Raw genomic sequence first — 18,919 nt, 5'->3', positions numbered from 1 at the left:
TTACCCCCACAAACGGGGCCAGTTCGGGGGGCACTGGCAAGGGCTTGGCCCCCGGAATGGGGTCTGAGATGACCAGGTTGGACTTGGAGGCCGACAGGCCGCTGGGGAGGACGGAGCCGTTACTGTTGCCCATCTGCTGCATTAGCTGCACGGCGCGGTCGGGGATCTTGTTGGGGTCGGCGCAGGCCTGCTGCCATAGCGGCAGCTTCTGCGCCAGCAGCTCCTTGCCCTAGAGTGGAAGAAACCGAACAGGGTGGGTGTGGGGGCCAGCCTCAGGCTCCCGCAGCCGGGGGGCTTCCCCGCAGGGCTGGGAGAGGCCAGGGCCTGTGGTCCACCTCACGGACACAGCCCCTTGGCTCCCAGATGGCACCAGGCGGCTCCTGAAGAGAAACACCTGGCTCGGGCTGCTCTTTGCCAGGTGGGGTGCCTCAACCAGGTAGGTCACCTCTAAGTCCCTGACTCCCGACCCGGGAAAGGGGCCGGCTATGGTACGGCATGCCCCCCAGCTGAGAGACCCTCAGAATGAGGTCAAAGCAAGGCCTGACCCAAGAGGGGCCTCCCCAGGGTACTGAGGGAGTTGAAAGAATAGGGGCCCACGTGGTCAGCCATGGAACAGGATAGGCTCTTTGTGGGCCAACCATGAGGTACTAGGAAGAGTGCTGTTCAGGTAGACTTGAGGGCCAGGAAACCTCACAGGGACAGAGAGGGGACTGTGGGGAAGGGACAGAGCTGCCCAGAGCCCAACTGCGGTCCGCGCCCCCACCGCCCCCCACCTAGGGGCCCTCGAGCCCAGCTGTCCCTCCAGTGTGCTCCAGGGTCTGCCCAGGACACAGGGGGCCGGAGGGCACAAGGGCCTGACAAAGCACGAGGAAGCCCCCGGCCTGACCAGGGTCCCAGCGTGGGGGTGTGGCCAAAAGCAAGACATTAGCCTGAGACCCCCTGCAGCCCATTCAGGGGTCCTGGATCCATGGCATGGACACACTTAGGGGCCTGGAGACGGCTCTGCCTTCCCCTGTCCTAGCTCTCTGGCCAAGGCGGGCTACCCTCCCTGCGACATGGGATACAACTGTTTCCACACAGATCCCAGACCCACCCTGGGTGGAGCTTAGGGCAGTCAAGGTCTCCAGGACCTCGGATGGGTCTGTCCAGCCCTCACTGTCTCTCATTTATCTTCCCACTTCTTTTGGCCTGTGTCTGGGGCAGGGAGGTGGCACCCACACGGGAAACCTGGGGTATGCTGGACAAACAGCCCTTCGGAGCAGGCCAGGGCTCCTCCCCCAACTTCTGGTTTAGACCAGGGGCCAGCAGACCCCTGCATGAGAGCTGGCTGCTCATCTGCATAGAATGTTTAACTGGCAAACAGCCAGGGCAGTTGGCTTACATGTCAGTGGCCACGTTCCCTGTGCAATGGCCCAAACTGAAGACAGTTACAATCCAGCCTCTGGCTGAAAGGAACAGTTGATGGGTCTGGGCTGGTGGTGAAAAACTGGGTCAGCAGGAACCCTCACCAACAGGGACAGCTCAGGGCTCCCCCTCAGTTGACGGCCCTGTCATTGTCAGGCCTGAACCCAGGCAACAGGGAAATGTTAGCTGCCTGCTGCTAGGAATAGCAGGTGGGGCTCTGCCTTCACGCCCTGGTGCCCCAGACCCGGAGCTTGTGCCTTTCTCAAACCTCCTGGGGGGCTGGGGTCCAGTTTCTTGGGAAGTCATCTCGCATACACATGATCTGCCCTCGCGCAGTAAACAGAGATGGTGGCATCCTAGAAAAGGATGGCTTTCCTGCTTTCCTTCCAGCACGGATGGGTCCGCGCTCTCCTAAGCAGCCATAGGGCCCAGCGGCCGCCAGAGGGCGCACATGCCTGCCGCATGGCTGCTGGAGCCGCGTGGGCGCTGCGGCGGCCTTGCCGGAGCACTGCGGCTCTAGCAAGCACCTCCCCGCTGCCAGCCAGCCCTCCAGGCACGGGACCTGAACGCAAAGTCTCACGCGGCGGGGGGGCCCCACCCTGACCCTGCAGAGGACACAAGGCCCATCGCTGTCCTTGCTCTGCACCTGTGGCAGCAGCAGGCCCTCGGGCAGGCCCAGGTGGGTAGGAGCCTCTCCGTGGAGGCGGAGGGCGTCTGTCAGCCTGGGGACCAGAAGCTGAGTCAGATCAAACACGTGTGAGGTGCTGCCCCCAGAACCCCTTTATGGAAAAAGGACACACATGAGGGTCTCCCTGGTGGGCTTGGGCTGCCTAACCACACCTAAGCTCTCAGAACATTCTGGAATGCTCCAGATGACACCTCTGACCCCACTCCAGTTCCTACCTGTGGACTATGGGGAACAGAAGCCCCACTGAAGCTATCTATTTTTTCAGGGGAGATGTGTCCTCTGGGTGGTGCTGGCTTCGGGGGGCTAAAGTGAAAGTGAAGTCGCTCAGTCGTGTCCGACTCTTTGCGACCCCATGGACTGTAGCCTACAAGGCTCTTTTCTCCATGGGATTCTCCAGGCAAGAATACTGGAGTGGGTTGCCATTTCCTTCTCCAGGGGAATCTTCCCAACACAGGGATCGAACCCAGGTCTCCCGCATTGCAGGCAGGCGCTTTAACCTCTGAGCCACCAGGGAAGCTTTTGGGGGGCTAAGCTGGCCTCTATAGGGGCTGGTTCTGCAGCACCTCCCAAAGAGCTTGCTCCCTGGAGAAGACCCTCTCAGTGGGCTATTGATGTGAAAAGTGAAACTTTAAGTGTTAGTTGTTCAGTCGTGTTCCACTCTTTGTGACCCCATGGACTGTAGCTTGCCAGGTTCCTCTGTCCATGAAATTCTCTAGGCAAGAATATTGGAGTGGGTTGCCATTCCCTTCTCCAAGGGATTTTCCTGACCCAGGGATTGAACCCTGGTCTCCTGCATTGCAAGCAGATTCTTTACTGTCAGAGCTACCAGGAAAGCTTGAATTACTGGTGTAATTGCTCTCAAAAAAAGCACCTGGCAATTTCTGCTGGGAGTTGTAAAACATCTGCAACCTTGACCTGGTAACTGTCCTTCCAGAACTCTCCTCCTGAGGAGATCGAAAACGCACAGGACATTCAGCAGTGTTCCCTCATCACAGCTCAAGGTGGGGCACGCCCCCATGTTCCCCAGGGAGGCAGTCTGTGCCAGTGAGGGCCCAGCCCCGCGCAGAGCAAGCACCCACCTTGGAGTGGTAGGCGGCGGAGTTCTTGGCCACGGCGCATTGCTTCTCCACCAGGAAGCAGAACCTCCGCCTCTCCTCGGTGAGGGCAGTCTTATAGCCGTCGGACACGTAGCTCTCCAGCTCACCCTGCTTGTTGCCGATGGCGTCAATGTACTGGGGGTGGGAGAGGCAGATGAGCCCACAACGGGACAACACCCCATCACCTCCCGTTCTGAGCAGCCCCACAGAGGGGGAGCACACCTCCCGGCCAGCCCACTGGGGTGGGCGCTTGGCTGTGTGACTCACTTTGGCCATGAGGCTATCCTGCTGAGCCACTGCCCTCTGGTGCCCTGGCAGCTGCATGTGTGGGGACCACGTGGCAGACTGCCCGGTGAGGCTGGTGTGGCACCTCCCTCAGACCCCGACACCAACCATAAAAGCCATCCCAACAGTCAGAAGACCAGGACAGCTCAGCTGGCACTGTGCATTCGAGAATGACTAGTTCACGCGCGAATCCCACGGGGGTGGGCAGAGCGCACAGTTCGATGCTACAGCACACCAGAACGCTCTGGTTCTGCAGGATGGAAAGTTCCAGTAACACTTCCAGTGAGACTGGGGGCAGCTGTCCCAGGGAGGCCTGCAGGGCCCCCGCGTCTGTGTACAGCCCCACCTCTGGGACGCAGGAGCGCCTTCCAGCCCCCTGTCTCCCTTCTCTCCCCCAAGCCCACTCCACGCTCCACAAGGGGCACAGACTCCTCTGTCCTGAACTGGGATCCCTTTCCACCGCGCCGTCGGCCGGGGAGACCAGCCTTCACAGAATCAAGCCCCATCCTCCGGCAGGGGCAGACCCGGGCCACGAGGGGGCGGCCTCCCCCGCCTGACTCACCGCCTCCCCAACAGCTCTGACTCAGCATGGGTGGGTGGTGAGGAGCCGGGTGGGCACAGTGCAGGCTGTTCCTGGCCCCTCCCTGCCCCCCCTCGCAGCAGCACCCAGCTCTGTCCCCAGCTCAAGCCTCTGCCAGTGTGAGCCTGCCTGCCCAGCACTCTCACCAGGACAGGGACCCTGCTCCCCTTACACCTGCAGACTACCCTGCCTTCAACACTGAACTCCACTCTCCTCGCCCTGAGAGAGCAGCTTAAACGGGCCTCCACATCCCCCACCCTGGAGGAGTCTGCCTTGGCCCTCCTGAGCAGCCGCAGGGCCGGCCAGGCCACAAGGTTTGTCTGACAAAGTCCGAGCAGGAGGGGAGAGGCCCTCAGGGCAGCCCTGCTGGCTGCCTCCACCTCCCGTCCCTGAGCCCCACGTTATGAAACACGTGCGCACCCAGACCTCCAGCCTCTGCCCTTCCAGTCTGCAGAGTGGCTCCTCCAGGAAGCGGGGGAGTCTGCAGATGCAGGGTGCCACGGTGGGCAAGGCCATGCTGTGTGGAAGGACCCTTCAGATGCCGCCCACCAAGGGGCTGGCTCACACCCCAAAGCCCCGACGTGGACAAGAGGCCTGAGGGTGGGAACACCTGCTGGACACAAGGGCCTGGAAGGGACAGGGCTCGCTGAGATGGGGACACTGATGCAGGCCCCTGCTGCCCACGCCCCATCACCTAAACAGCAACCCGGCACTACACGGAGACCCCCCGAGGGCCTCCGCCCACTCTGCTCCGTGGCTGTCCTACCCGCTCCGGGGGACAGTGGAACATCGGTGTGGCCCTGCAGGCTTCAAGCAGCCCTGAACCAAGATGCCTCCCTCTGCCTGCTCTCGAGCACATGGGCGCTCCTGGGCTCAGCTGTGATCCCGAGAACCCCCTAAGGGGCTTCTAGAGTCTCTGCAAAGCTCTAGAAGGGGAAGTTTGGGGTTTAATCCCAGTAAAAGCCCCAGCCAGCCGGTCCCTGGGGTCACCACCTCCCACCCTCCTGGGGCGCCGCTCCAGCACCAGGCAGGCCTGGGAGGCAGGGTGGGCGTGGAGTGAAAAGGTTGAGGCCCTGAGAAGTCAGCACAGAGCCTCGAGAAGGCAGGCCCAAAGGAGGCACCCACGGTCACCTAAGCAGAGCCTTTGGGGGCAGAGAAAGGCACCTCCGTGAGCGGTCACCCCAGGACAGCGGTGTAAACCAGGACGCGGGCCCCCCGGGTCCACCCACCCTGAGCCCGCTGCTGAGGACGGCTCCTCCTCGCACCGCCCGGCGTCGCTGTCCTTCCTGCAGCTGGTTTCTGGGTTTTCAGGCTGCGGTAACGTCTTTCACCTCAATGTTCCCACTCTCTAGAGGGGAAAGAAACCGGCTCCGGGCAAGCTGGCGCGGGGTGCTGGCCTCATTAGCTGCCTGGCAGCCTCTCGTGCCGGGGGAGGAAGTGGTGGTTTATTTTTAAGATTTCCATTTAGTCAAACGAGCCCCAAGATCGGCCAGAAGCAGCTCAGGTCTCAGGCAGGGACCCAGGGGCTCCCGGAGCCACGCAGTGTCTTTCCAGGACCACACCTGCCCAGGATGGGGCAGGAGAGACGTCGCCCTGGCTGGGGTGCCCAGCCCAGGAGAGCTGACCCTTCCTCCTCCCCCAGCATCCGGCCAGGACCCAGGCTGCCATTTCTGTCGAGGAATAACTGCCAGCCCTCCTGACCTCCTTCCCCAAAGCTGCCTCCTTGCAGAGAGAGGCCACCACTTTGAAGGGCAGACCCTAGAAATCTAGGCCGAGTGAGGAGCTTCGCGTCCAAAGGGGCGGGAGAGGAGGACACCCGAGGCCACACTGGCCGCTGTGGGCAGGGGACATTCCCAAACATGTAGGAGTGCCCGCACTCTCTGGGACGGGCAGAGGACAGAACGTGCCTCACCCGACAGCCCTGAGTTCCAAATAGGCCACAGAAAATGGCCTGAGCCCAGGCGGGCCGCTGCAGGCGGGCACCGTGGCCAGGCTCCCAGCGTCCTGCCTCCCCACCCCCAACCCCTGCTCCTGGCTTAGCGGGTGCTATGGCGACGGCACTATAGAAACACCCAGCTGAAAGCATTTAAGACCCACGGAACGCTCCCACTTAGTCACCCTGGGCTGAACAGCCCTGTAATCCGAGAAGACAAAAGTAATCGGGACACACGTCTCTGCGGAGCGGCCCAGTGACTCAGAGCGGGGGAGGGGCGTTCTAGCAAACACCCGGGGCTCTGGTCTCCCTCACCCGATAGGCCACCCAGCTTTCCCACGTTTCTCCAAATTTCTCAGAAGCCCCATGCAGTCCCTAACCGCTGCAGCTGGGGAATGACAGTGGGATCCCTGGCCCTCAGCTGTCACTGCCCATAACCATCACTCCAAGGAGACAAGGAGAGAACCCCGGCAGCTGTGATGGACAGAAAGGAACAGCAGGAATGGGATGCCCCCAGCTGCATCCAGTCACTGGGTACATTCTGGGGGCAGCCAGTGGCTTCCCTGGAGCCCGCTGACCGGGCCTGTGTCCCTCTCTGGTCTGATGCACCCTGTGCCCAGGCCAAGAACAGGATGGCCAGCCTTCGGTTCAGGGGATTGTTAAGAATCTCTCTTAAGCACAAGAGCTCCAAGCAGGGCTGGGGACCAGGACTGAGCAGAGGGCAAGTGTGCCCTCCTTCCTGTAGGCCAGCAGGCGGAAAAGCCAGCAGTCAGCAGTATGGGGCACGTGCTGTGGGCACATTCTCAGGCAGAGAGCACAGTGCCCCTCGCAGGCGACACAGACCCGGGGGCCCAGGCTGCCATTTTCCCGAGAAGGGGCCCACAACCATCACTAGATTGGCAAGGGGTTCCGTGACCAAAAAGATCCCACTGCCCACGCGCTGCCGGGTACACTTACCCACTGGAGTCCAGGAAGAATGTGCTGGGAGGGGCGTGCCCACCGCATCCCCGTGCCCAGACCCCAGGAAAGAATGTGGGGCCACTTCTGTCCACACCAGTGGGCTGGACACGCTGACAAAAGCCTTGAGGCCCAAGGGGACGGGTCTTAGCAACCTGTGAGCACCCTGAGCCAAGGCCTTCGGTGGCTGCTGGGATCCACGCCACCTGGGTCTGGGGTCTGCTTTGCTGCCCTGGGACCTAGAGGAGGGCAGAGCCTGGGCTCCCGTGCCCACTTGCTGGGTGGCCAAGTCTCTGGACCCTTCGGGTCTCAGGTTCCTCAGGGGCTGAGCCAGAACGTCACCACCCAACTAGGCAGCCCCTCCTCACGTGACCCCAGAGGTTTCGCAGGTACGGAATTCACATCCAATTTCAAAAACTCAGCAGGAAAGAGACGAATGCAACCCACATCACTAGTATCTGTTGCAACGATTACGTGTCTAGATAACACTCTAGACGTGTTCTGCCCAGTAAAACAGTTTTCCTGTATCACATTTATTATGTGCCCACCTCTCAGTGCAAAAAGGTGCCACGTGCCTGGCGCTGCCCCCAAAAGTCCTCTCAGCCCTGAAAGCAGAAGATGCTCCAGATTCCTCACAGTGTTATCCAGCCAGGCAGCCCACTGGGGGGGCTTAATCTGGGGAACTGGGGGCAGGTTACGGGGCGGCGGGGGGGCGGGGGGTGGGGGAGAGTCCCCCAGAGGACCGAGCAGCTGATGCATCTCTGGACCCAGAAGCCCTAAGAGGATACTCTGGCTTTTCCGTTGCTTTTACCCAGAGGGCCTCTGCTTATACTCCAAGGAAAGAAGACATCCCACTGCTGGGATGTCTTGTCCATAGATGCCTTTCGCACTGAAGAGCTCTTTAAAACGAGAACAGCAGACACACAAGGGGCTTAAACCACTGCTGTCAAACCTCATGTGTTATCGGGACCAGCCTCTGCCATTACTGTTTTTGAAGATCTAAATTATGGTTATTTTGTTTTTGCTTTGTTAATTACACATCCCTTTAAATAGAACGAATCTCTCCCCTTTCTCAGACCGCAATCTGAGTCCAGGGAGGGGGAGCCGACTGCCGGAACCGCCTGCTTCAGTCAACACCAGCCCCGGCGACAGCCCACACCCCACAGGCTAGAACACCCGAGGCCCTGCTCTCAGCATCTCAGAGAGGGAGAGCAGAGGATGGCTCAGGACACAAGGGGGCTCTCGGTAGTTCTGGGTCCCCTGGCAACCCCAACTGCAGTGGGTGGGTGGGCTGGGGTGGCTGGGCCATCTGCTCTCCTGACAGCAGGAGCCTGCCAGAGTCAGCAGCTCCAAGGACCAGGCTGCTAAGGACCTGGTGCTGGGTGGGCAGGGATGGTCGAGGGCCCTGGCCTGCTGCACTCAGGAAGCCGGTTTGGCCCACACCGGGGGTGACCCTGCCCCACATCTATGCCCACCCATCTGCCTCCAGCCTTCTCTTCCTGGGCTCTCACCTCTCCACTGCAGTCTCAGCGGCCCCTCCCTCAGAGCCTGCACACGGATGGGAAGGACACGCTGTGTCCCCATGACCCCTGCTGGTCACACGTCACACAACAATGTGAATCCCAAAGGCATGTTGACTGCTGGGTTTTCTAACAGTCACGGTGCCCCTTGGAGGCCGAGGACTCCTACCTAATCAGAGCTGGGCTGGGGGTGGGGCCGAGGGAAACAGAAACGGAAGAAATCCTTGGCCAGGTCCTGCAGGATCTGTGACGGGGACGCGTACCCAGAGTCTGGCCAGCCCCACCTTCCCAAAGGGCTTCACTTGGGACGGCTCATGGCACAGCCACACCCCAGCCCAGACCCTTCTGTCAGAAGCCCTGGAGACCGCCGACGAGCCAGGGGGGCAGCTGCCCATCAGAATCACCTCTAAGCCTGGAGAACCTGACACTCAGGCTATGATACAGCTATGCACCCAGGCCTGGGGAGGAGGACCCCAGGCCAGAGACGGCGCCAGACAAGGCCTGTGACCACACACTGTCAGACATGCGGTGCGTCCTCCACGACCGCCCCGTGGCACTTCTGCGCCTGTGAGCACAGCGGTGACCAGAGGTGTGGAGCGTGACCTCGCCACGTGGTCAGCACTTGGGGCGCTCCCTATTTCTAGAAAGAAGCCTGCGTCCTAGTTTGCGCCCCAAATGCCTCTAAGTGCCTAATTCCTGACCTAAAATCAGTTCTCTTCATGGAAATCCCAAAACACAGTCTCAATTACCAGCAGTTCCTGAAGCTGGCCAGCTCTGACCCAGTCCCCATCACGGGGAACCCGTCACAGACTGACTGGCGGTCAGTCTCCCCCTGCACCACCCATGGAGTGTGACCCGCGGGCACAGCCCCACCTCAGTGCTCAGCGCAGACGGGCCGCTCGGCAGCAGTGGCGCCTTGGGGAGGCATGTGGCTGCTCCAAGGGTTGACCTGTGCCTGGCAGGTGCCCAGAAGCCTCTCTACCCTCCCTGGTGAGTGTCCTGTCCACACTGAGCTCTAGTCAGAAGTGGAACATGTGGGCCAGGGGCTCCAGAAGGCTCACAGGTGACCCCAGGGATCGCCCCAGGCAAGCCCACCTGTCTCGGGAGCACTGAATCAGCCGCCTGTGGGAGCCCTGGGCGCACACCCACAGCTGGACACCAGAGCCACAGGGCTCCATCAGTCTGGGTGTCCCATCTCCTCTGCCAAGGGGTGTCACAGCTCAGGTCAGCCCAGGCTGTGGCTCGGGGATGTCCAGGTGGGGCCCCTGTGCCAGCCATGGGGCTTGGGATCACCCCTACCTACACATACTGCCCACTGGGCCACACATGGCCCAGAGCCCGGTGAAGGTCCCAGGGTGCAAGAGACTCTGGGGACACACAGAGGCTCCGAGGGAGCAGGGGTCGCCAGTGCCTGGGGTCCTTGCCCACTTCCCCAGGGGCCCACAGTCCGGAATCCACCCCCACTCGGTGATAGTGCACGAGTACACCTGCCTGCAGCGAGCACGTCTAGCAGCCGAGTCTACTGCGGTCCAGGTGAGGCCGGGCTCTCCAGGGCAGGGCCGTGAACTACAGTCTGGGTGGACGGAGCTGCCCCCACGGCTCATCTGCTCCTGGGTGGCCCGTGTGGGAGCACTGCGGGCGGAGGGGCGTCCCAAGAAACAGACGGGGAGAGCAGAGTCCTTCTCCCCCCAGTGAGTCTTCAACAAGCCACTTCCTGTGGCTCGCAGGACCTTGACCAAGGCAAAGGGCCCGGCCAACTCAGCACGCCTGCCCTGCCAGCCAGGCACTCTTCCCAGGGAAACGGTGGGGAGGGGAGGGCTGTCACACCAGAAGGGCCCAGGGCCTGTCCAGCCCCCAGCAGCCGCACCTCAAAGCAGACATCAGAGCCTGGCTCCTGGGCCAGGTCCGCAAAGGTTCCAAGAATCAGAAAGAACAGCCCCAGGTGCTGAGGGGCCCTCAGATGCTCGGGTGGGCTGGGCATCCCCACAGGCCACCAGGCAGACCAGAGCTGTCCACGGGACAGGCGGCTGGTGTCCCTTCTACCGGCTCAGAGCAAACCAAGCGCCCACCCCCTGCCGCACAGACATGGGGTGAAGGACTCTGACGACCCCCAGCCTGGCCTCTCAGGTTCAGCGTCACCGGGGAACAAGAAACACTTGTCGGACTGCCGCTCTGCTTCCTGCCCTTGGAAGATAACTGGAACAACATCACGTACTGCCTGTTACCACGTGAGCAGCCTGTGCTGGATGCTGGGAGGGACAGGGTGAACACAGACCTACCCCGCCCCTGACTGGAACAACCGAGGCTATTAACACTGCAATAGCACCCTCAGGAGGCTAAGGCGCAGGTAGAGAAGAGGGGTGGGGGTGGGCTTGAGAAAGTGAAAGATGCTACAGAGAGGCTGGAGCTGGGTTATTACTGCAACTCCGTGAGAAACTCTTGAGGAAGGGGCTGCAGAAGCCTGCTCCCCTGCCAGCGTGGCTGCTTCCTGCATGGCGGGTTGTGGTACTCAGCTGTCACCCTGTCCATCCTCTCCACCAGGAGCCCCAGGTACAGAGGGCGCAGAGGCCGGGCCGCTCCGGGGGAGCAGGGGGCCTTGCTTGTCCACGCCTTACTCAAGTGGCCAGGAGCAGCCTCGTGGCCCTGGAGGGCTCCAGAGGTGCTTGAGGACAGTGGTGTTGGCACCAGGGGGCATGCCATGCAGGGAGGCCCTGATGGTGTATGTGGTGCCCCCAGACTTGCTGCCCTGATGCCGGCAGGAAGAGCAGGGCTTTAGGAGTGGAGGGTCCACCCCAGCGGTCACCCACGCTTGTGCCCAGGAGAGCTTCCACTGCTGACCGGGTTGGGGGGGTGGCTGTCCTGTTTCTCCTCCTCGGACGCACGACCTTGGAGAGCAGCGTCTGGGCCCGATCTGTGTCAACTGGCGGCGGGGTTCTGGTGAGGCAGGTGCATCAGGGCCATGCCTGTCACGGGCCATGCTGTCCTAATTCCTTGCCCCCACCCCAGCACACAATGCCTGCAGCCAGGGCTGTGCCTCCCATGTCCTGCAGTGCCATCTGCCTCACACCGCAGGGCCCCCAAGATGCTGAACAGGCCAGTGTCTGCCTGCTGGAGGCTCTGAGCCCACGCTGGGTGTGGGCATTCGTGAGTAGCGAATCAGAGTAGCGGTCTGAGGTCTCTCTCGGAGGCAGGAAGGTTCCCTGTGGGTTCTGCTCCTTTGGCGGAGAGCCACGGCACCCACCGAGGCTGCAGGACGGGGCTGCCAGCTCTGGGACGTAGGGCACCCCCACTGGAAATCCCCCAGGAGAGTGGAGCCTGGGTCTGATCCATCAGGAGGCCCTGCCCTTCACTGCTCTCTGAAAGGACTGAGAGTCCTGACACCGTAATAGGGGCCCGAGCCCTCCGGCATGTCCCTGCAGGCAGAGCACCCAGCACGTGCAGCCGAGTCCTACCTGCAGCTCCTTGTCCGAGTATTTCTGGGGGTTTTTGCTCCCTTGGCTCTTTTTGCGGAGTTTCTTCAGCTCAGCTTGGCACTTGTCCAGTGCGTCACCTTTGCTCCTCTGCTCCGTCTGGTATTTCTTCAGTGCAGCCTGAGAAACGAATGCCAAAACAATGTGGGCAGTGAGCCAGCGTGCCCCTCCCGCTCTCCACAGGGCCACAGCGGCCCAAGCTCGTGGATGGCAGGACTTGTGCAGCTGCAAACCTGAGGCCTCAGCTCTGCGCACCCTGGAGATAAAGATCAGGGCTGGGACTGCTAGCTGGGCTTCCCTCTTCCACCCCAGGGCGGGAATGGTGTGAATCTGTGTAATGAGCACCGTCTGACCCCTCGCCCTTCTGGTCGACCTGGGGGAGGGGACGGGACAAGGAAACTCATGACAGCAGGTCAGAAGTGTTCGTGCAGGTTCCACACGATGGCCACTGCATATCATCGTTCTTACTAAAAGCAGCTGAGAGGCAGGGGCAGAGGACCAGGGCGCATGGGGCATCCGATGCAGGAGTCCACCCACGGGGTCACGCTCGGTCTCAAAGGGGCACGAAATGTCAGAGGAGCTGCGGGAAACCACAGGACGCAGAGCTCACAGGGAGCTGGAAACCCCTTGGACCGAGGGAAGTATTCACACAGAGCCCGAGCAGGGCAGGCAGACCAGCAGGTACGGGTGGGCTACTTACACTCAGGTACCTGGAGTCCAGCTCCACCTTCTGCTCCAGCTGCGTGAGCAGCTCGTTGTGAAAAGACTTCAGCTGGTACGGAGAGAAAATAGAGGTCAGCTCTGACGTACGCCCCGAGGGAGGGAGCTGCCTAGGAGAGGGGGCCAGTCACTACGACAAGGGTGCCCAGGATGCTGGGTACCCCCAGGGAAGAGAGGAGCCTGTCTGACCCGTGAGTCAATGACCCTGGTGGCCCCGAGGAAACAGGCGGCCCTGGGAGAGAGTGCTGAACTGGAGCCTGGCCTTCGTGGCCAGCTGAGTGTAAGACCCCATCTGGCCTGTGCCCTGTTCTCTCAGGTCCTCCTGTATACCCCTAAGCCCCACGATGGTCACTTCCTTCATATATGACTTCTGTCTTGGGCCCTGGGTATGCCCCAGAACCGAGTGTGACCCAGGGCAGCACAGGCCTCCCTAGGGGACGCGCGGCGAAGCACACGCTCACCTCCTCCCCTCCCCTCCGACAGTGCTAGCCCACCTGCAGCTGCCCCTCCCTCCCCTGGCCTCCCTGGGAGGCTGCGACTCACCATTTCTTCCAGCTGATTCTGAATCTGCCTGTGGACTTCGGCCATCTGGAAGAGAACGTCCCCTGGAAGGCAGACGGCAGGAGAGAAAAGCAGAAGGGAAGCGAGAGCCTCAGAATCACTGCCCCATCACCCCTCCATGGCTGGGGAGCACACACTGGCAGGCCGGGCACTGGGGTTGCAGTGGTCTGGGGATTGGCAGGTGGGCAGGGGTGCGCTGGGGGCGGGGGGAGGGGTGCCTCTCCAGGTGATGCCACCCAGAGAGACGGGAAATTCTAGAACAAGAAGGACGCACAGTTGCTTGACGTCTCTGGGGGCTTGCGGGTATCTGCATCGGAGCCAAGGTTTATGGTAGAGGTCGGATGAGAGGCCCTACTTTTGCAGGTTTTAACCCTGCCTGCAATCCCATGAGCACTGGCATCTCCTCTCACTCGCAGGCGCCAACTACCACTGGCCCACCCACCTCGGGCCCAGGCAGAGGTGGCAGCCTCAGCGAGTAGCCCGTGTGTCCTGGGACATGGTGTGGAAGGCTGGGCGACTGTAGAGGGAAGGACCCATGGCCCAAGACACGCTATGGTCAGCAGAGCCCCAACACCCAGCACCCCAATTCAACGCCGTGGTATAGAAGCTCCAGGCTGGGGCAGACACAACAACCGCCTCCAGTGACCCTCAGGGCCACTGCCCACACCCACCGAGTCAGCACAAAGGACCTCCCTGGACAAATGGCTCACTTCCTCCCCTGCAGAGAGTGGGTCTGGAATGGGCAGTGTGGGCTGCATTCATTTCACTGGCAAGTATTTGCTAAACAGGTGCTGACCACGCACTGTGGCCACATGGAGGAAGGCCTGTCCCTGCCCTCGGGACCTGCTGACTAAGTGTCCCGGAAGTGCTCCTTACACCAGGATGTCCCTCCCCTCATGGCCAGGCCACTCAGGGCTCACATGATCCAGAGAATTCTTTGGGGGGCAGCCATGAGGAGCACCCCTGGTCTCCACAAGGCTTGCTAGAAAGCAGGACGGTTCCTGTGGCTCCTGCCCTAAAGGGACAATGCTGTCTGCCCTCCAAGGTCACATGGATGGCAGGCAGGTGATCCCTGGGGTCACGTTCCCTCCCAGAAACACAGTGGGGTTTGGGAGAGGCCAGCTCCTCCTGGTCATCAGGCCATTCTACCAGCTGCTCTCAGCCCTGATGACCACAAGGCATGGTGACCACTGACCACACGTGGTCAGATCTCCACCAATCCTTGGGGCAGGCTGCCCAAGGTCAGTGGGCTGTTAGGTGGCTGCAGTGCCCACTTCCACCCTGCAGGCCCTGGAGCCCTGCCTCCTGTCTGAGTTCTGAGTTCTCTCTCTCAGCGTGCTGCTGGACTGAGATCCCAAAAGACAGGCTTCGTCTTGGACATACGGATGTCTATTGAGGGAGGAGGAAGAGACGAGAGTGCCTCTGAAGGAGCCCCAGGGTCATCTGGCGGCTGGGAGGAGCCCTCGTGTGCTAGGGAACAGGCCCTGCAAAGCCAACCGCACGTCCCCATCAGGAGACATGGTGGGGGGCGGTGGTTTTCCTGGTGGTCTAGTGGTTCAGTTCAGTTCAGTCGCTCAGTCGTGTCTGACTCTTTGTGACCCCGTGAATTAGAGCACGCCAGGCCTACCTGTCCATCACTAACTCTTGGAGTTCACTCAGACTCACGTCCATCAACTCGGTGATGCCATCCAGCCATCTCATCCTCTGTCGTCCCCTTCTCCTTCTGCCCCCAATCCCTCCCAGGTTAGGACTTGGCAATTTTACTGTTGAGGGCACGAATTCAATCCCTGGTCTGGGAACTAAGATACTGCAAGCCGTGAGGTGCAGCCAAAAGAGGAGAGACAAGCATGTTGGCAGGTCCCCTTGGTCATGGGGTAGGATCACACATGGCTGGGGTTCACCAGGCCCTGGGCTGAATGTCCAGCCTGCCACCTGTGCCAGTGGAGAGGAGACCCCCTCCCAGGCAATACGTGAGGAAACACAGAACCCAGGCTGGCTTCCTCTCTCCCGTGTGGAGGGAGGAAGACGCCCAGACCCAGCCTGAGGCTGTGAAGGGTGCTCGCAGGCAGGGCCCGCACCACAGCGCGTGAGCGGGAGTGAGCACGTGGGTGTGAACGCAGTGCCTGTGTGGGTGTGAGTGGGGAAAGGCGTGTTGCATGTGGGTACACAGGGTGTGTGTGGGAGTGAGTGCCTGCATGAATGCAGAGAGAGTGGGTGTGAGCGTGTGTGGCCATGTTGCACGTGGGTGTGGAGTGGGCACACTTGTGGCTGTGTGCGTGAACCTCCGTCTCCCTTCTCTCTCCCAGCAGCACCCCAGGGCTATATTCTCGTAGACATGCGGCTCCAGGAAGCTAAGTGACCAGAGGGACCAGGGCTGGGCCACACAGGGTCTGCCTCCAGGACCACGCTCACCCATGAGCGGGGAATGAGAGGACGGGGCGGGGAGATGCCACAACAGGGGCAGACCCTGGAGCTCCCGGGACATGACCCCCAACCCAAGCTGATAAACGTTACTGAGCCACCAGGACGCCAGCTCTGGGACCAGGGTACGGGGCACACCCATCTGGGACCAAGAGTCAGTCCCTGGAAGTCACTTCCTTCAGGGTCCAAAGAGCAGCCTGACCTTGTACCTGATGGTGCTGTCTGGCGGAGGGTGACAGGGAGGGGCGGCGCCTGGGGACGAGAAGGCCCCGCCTCCACCGTGGTCGCCCGTGGTCAGCATGGTTGATGGTCAACCACACGCCCAGGGCTGAGCTGAGGTCGACCTGCCCCAGCAGGATACTGCTCACGTCTTACTCATCCTCTCCTAGCCCTGATCCGCTTCTCCACCCCAATCCCAGGGGCCCGGCCAAGGACAACAGGGGACAGAAGGTCCCCGTCCTTGGCTGAAAAGGAACCACAGAGACAAACAGAAGCGGGTAGCCCAGAGGACAAGGCCAGGCTGCCGCCACCCTGACCCGCCTGGCACAGACCTGCAGCTCCCGAGCGGGGTGAGGATCCCTCAGATCTGATCTGCTCCATGGGGATACTGTCCTGTGTCAAGAATGGTGTGCACCGAAGTCTGGACCCACAGGTCACCCTCGGGCCCCAAGGGCTCTCTCAAGTGACACGAAGTCCATAAATAACACAGAGCAAGTGGCGTTGTTGGCCATACTTGAGGCCCCAGAATCATAAGTTAACATTCGGATCAAACTGAAAACACGTATTTCCTTAAAAGGCTGTACACAACTAATTCAAGACCATTTGAAAAAAGGCAAAAACAACAAAGAGCAAATCCTTTAAAAAAGGAATTTTTGTTGCCAAGAAGAGTATGCAGAGATTCTCAAGGATTCTGGCCCCTGCTCCACCCCAGGCTCCACCAATGTACTGGGACGAACCCCATCGCCTCTCCTGGCCACAGGCCCCACCTGTCCCTGGGGAGCATGCAGGGAACAGGAACATGGCTCTGAGCTAAAAGCCAGTGGCTGCACAAGCTGGTCCACTCGGGGAACTTATCCAGTGTGTTTTACAAGCCACTGCAGTAAGTTCCGTGAACACATCTGCAAGGTGGTGGTGTGAGCGTGTGCGAGCCACTGGGTGGTGGACCCGGAGCATCATGGGGGCACTGGGCCAGCTGCAGGAGATGGTCACTTAGTCCCAAGATGAGGCTGTGCCCTGAACTCGGCTCCCCAGGAAAGCTGGGAGCCTCAGGCGTCGGTGTGAACACTCACTGGTCCTTTTTTACCCAAGTCCCTTCCAGGTCCTAGGAGGTGGGCTAGTGAAGGTCCTTGGAGCCAGGGGGCCAGCCAGAGACGCATCCCGTCCCTGGGTTCCTTGTGCCTCCCCACTTCTTCGAGCTCAAAGGACAGCATGAGGGGCACACCTTTGCAGGCCCACCCCGCCCAGGGAGGAGGAGGCCACAGGCTTTGAACCAGGCCTCTTTGGGAATCCAGGTCTGGGTCTACAGCGCAGGTGGGTCCTAAACTCAAAAAACCAGGTTTAAGGTAGCAGCTCAGACCTGGCCTCACCGGAGCAAACAGTGGGTGAGCAGGGTAACCAGCTCAAGTGCTACCAGCTGGTGGGACTGCCAGGGTCCTGAGACATGTGAACACAGGGGGCAGTGGGCAGGTGGCCAGGCCCCCGGGTGCTGCAGAGAGGGTGGTGGGCAGACCACCCTAGCACTGAGGAGGGTTAGAGAGTGGCCCTTCGGGAGCAGAGACAGAAGGGCACACACGGGTACCACGAGGCTTCACGGGGGACAGAACCACGTCAGAAACATACAAAGGCACCTGAGAACCGGGCGACGCCCTCCTCGGCCCTGCCACCCAGTGTTTACCCTGCGAGGAGGCCGCCAGGTCAGTGGTGAGTCACCTCGGGCTGCACACCCTTCAGCTCTGAGTTTAAAAATTCCTGGTACTCCCGGTAACCTCATCAAATACCCGCCTCCCGGCTTTGGGATCCGGTACACACGGCAGCTCCCTGCCCCCAGGGGAAGGTGGGGGCTGGGGCAGTGTGTACACACACACATATCAGCACACGAGCTGTGCTTCCTCACAGACACAGGCGATGTGCCGGTCACCACCTTTCCCTCCATCACAGTCTGGCTGGTGGTACAACTAGGACGGGACAATGTCAAGACAGTCGGCGCCCACTTTGCTCTGTACACCTGGGGCTAGGGAGCCCAAGGAGCCTGCAGACGGTGTGTGGGCCCCTGGAAAGAGGCAGGGCGGCAGCCTTGGGAGCCAGGCAGGGCCCTTGTCCCTCAGGGTGGTGGCCTTGTCTTAGGTGACAGACGCACAAAGAACTGGTCTAGCCTCTTAGTAGGGATGTGGCCCCCAAGAGGGACACAACCCTGGAGCCGGGATGGCTGGACAGGGAGGACTGGAGAGCCCCGGCCTGTGGGGGCCCCAACAGGCCACTCTGTCCTCAAGGGCAGTCACAAGGTCGAGCAACCACCACTCCTAATTCCAGAAGGTTCTCGTCACTCCAGAAACCTGTCCCCATCAGCGGTCACTCCCCTTCCCCTCCAGCCTTGGGCAACCACTCAGCTAGTGTCTATATGGATCCCCCTGTTCAGGCTGTTTCGTATCAACGGGATCCCCTGATGCAGACCTTTGTGTCTAGCTTCCTCCCTGAGCGTGTTTTTGGTTTTTGAGGCTCACCGGCGGCAGTGTGTCAGGGCTTCATTCCCTCCCTAGTCGGATGACATTCCAGGGAAGGGACCACACTTTAACTAGTCATCCACTGATGTCCGCCGGTGGACATTTGGGTGTTTCCACTTTCGGGCTGTTATAAACACTGCTGCTGTGACAATCAGCTCTCTCCTTAGGAAGCTGTTTTATAACCACCCTAAATTCTGTTTGTAAACAATCTTCATAACACGATTTTTGAGGTTTTTCCCATCTTCTTAGAGAAAGAAAGTCCACCAGCCAGCAGATCCTGGGGGCGGGGTTGGGGAGTTGAGTAAACAGGGGGCCTCTGGCCAGCACCATGACCACGTAAGGGGCTGGAGCCTCAATGCTGCCAGGCCCTCTGAGGTTCCTTCAGACCCAGTGTCCCTCCCAGGCACCCACTGCCATCTCTGCAGGGCCTGCTCCCTGCTCCAGGCTCGTCCAAATCTCCTGGGAAGATGAGGCTGCAGATACTAATAGGAATTGATTCCACAACGAGGAGCCTGCCTCTCCAGCAAGTCGGGGTGACTCAGCATCCCTGTTGCTTCAGAGCT

The 18,919-nt window shown here is 60.7% G+C and overlaps 1 protein-coding gene across 6 annotated transcripts in view; it reads right to left on the bottom strand.

The window, feature by feature from the left end:
- BAIAP2 (BAR/IMD domain containing adaptor protein 2) overlaps window positions 1–18,919 on the bottom strand; it is a 64,197-nt gene that overhangs the window by 13,141 nt on the left and 32,137 nt on the right. For all 6 annotated transcript variants that reach the window (XR_005721761.1, XR_005721762.1, XM_040244795.1 and 3 more), the window contains exons 4-8: window positions 13,198–13,259; window positions 12,635–12,706; window positions 11,917–12,054; window positions 3,172–3,324; window positions 5–229 (exon numbers count right to left, since the gene is read on the bottom strand). Coding sequence is in view for 4 of the 6 variants with exons in the window: in XM_040244795.1 (XP_040100729.1) it covers window positions 5–229; window positions 3,172–3,324; window positions 11,917–12,054; window positions 12,635–12,706; window positions 13,198–13,259 (650 nt within the window). In the remaining 2 variants the exon portion in view is untranslated. The remainder of the gene's footprint in view (window positions 1–4; window positions 230–3,171; window positions 3,325–11,916; window positions 12,055–12,634; window positions 12,707–13,197; window positions 13,260–18,919) is intronic.

The sequence above is a fragment of the Oryx dammah genome, unplaced genomic scaffold (genome assembly GCF_014754425.2).
Source record: "Oryx dammah isolate SB20612 unplaced genomic scaffold, SCBI_Odam_1.1 HiC_scaffold_8, whole genome shotgun sequence".
Taxonomy (NCBI): Eukaryota; Metazoa; Chordata; class Mammalia; order Artiodactyla; family Bovidae; genus Oryx; species Oryx dammah.
This window is presented reverse-complemented; position numbering and strand designations above follow the sequence as displayed.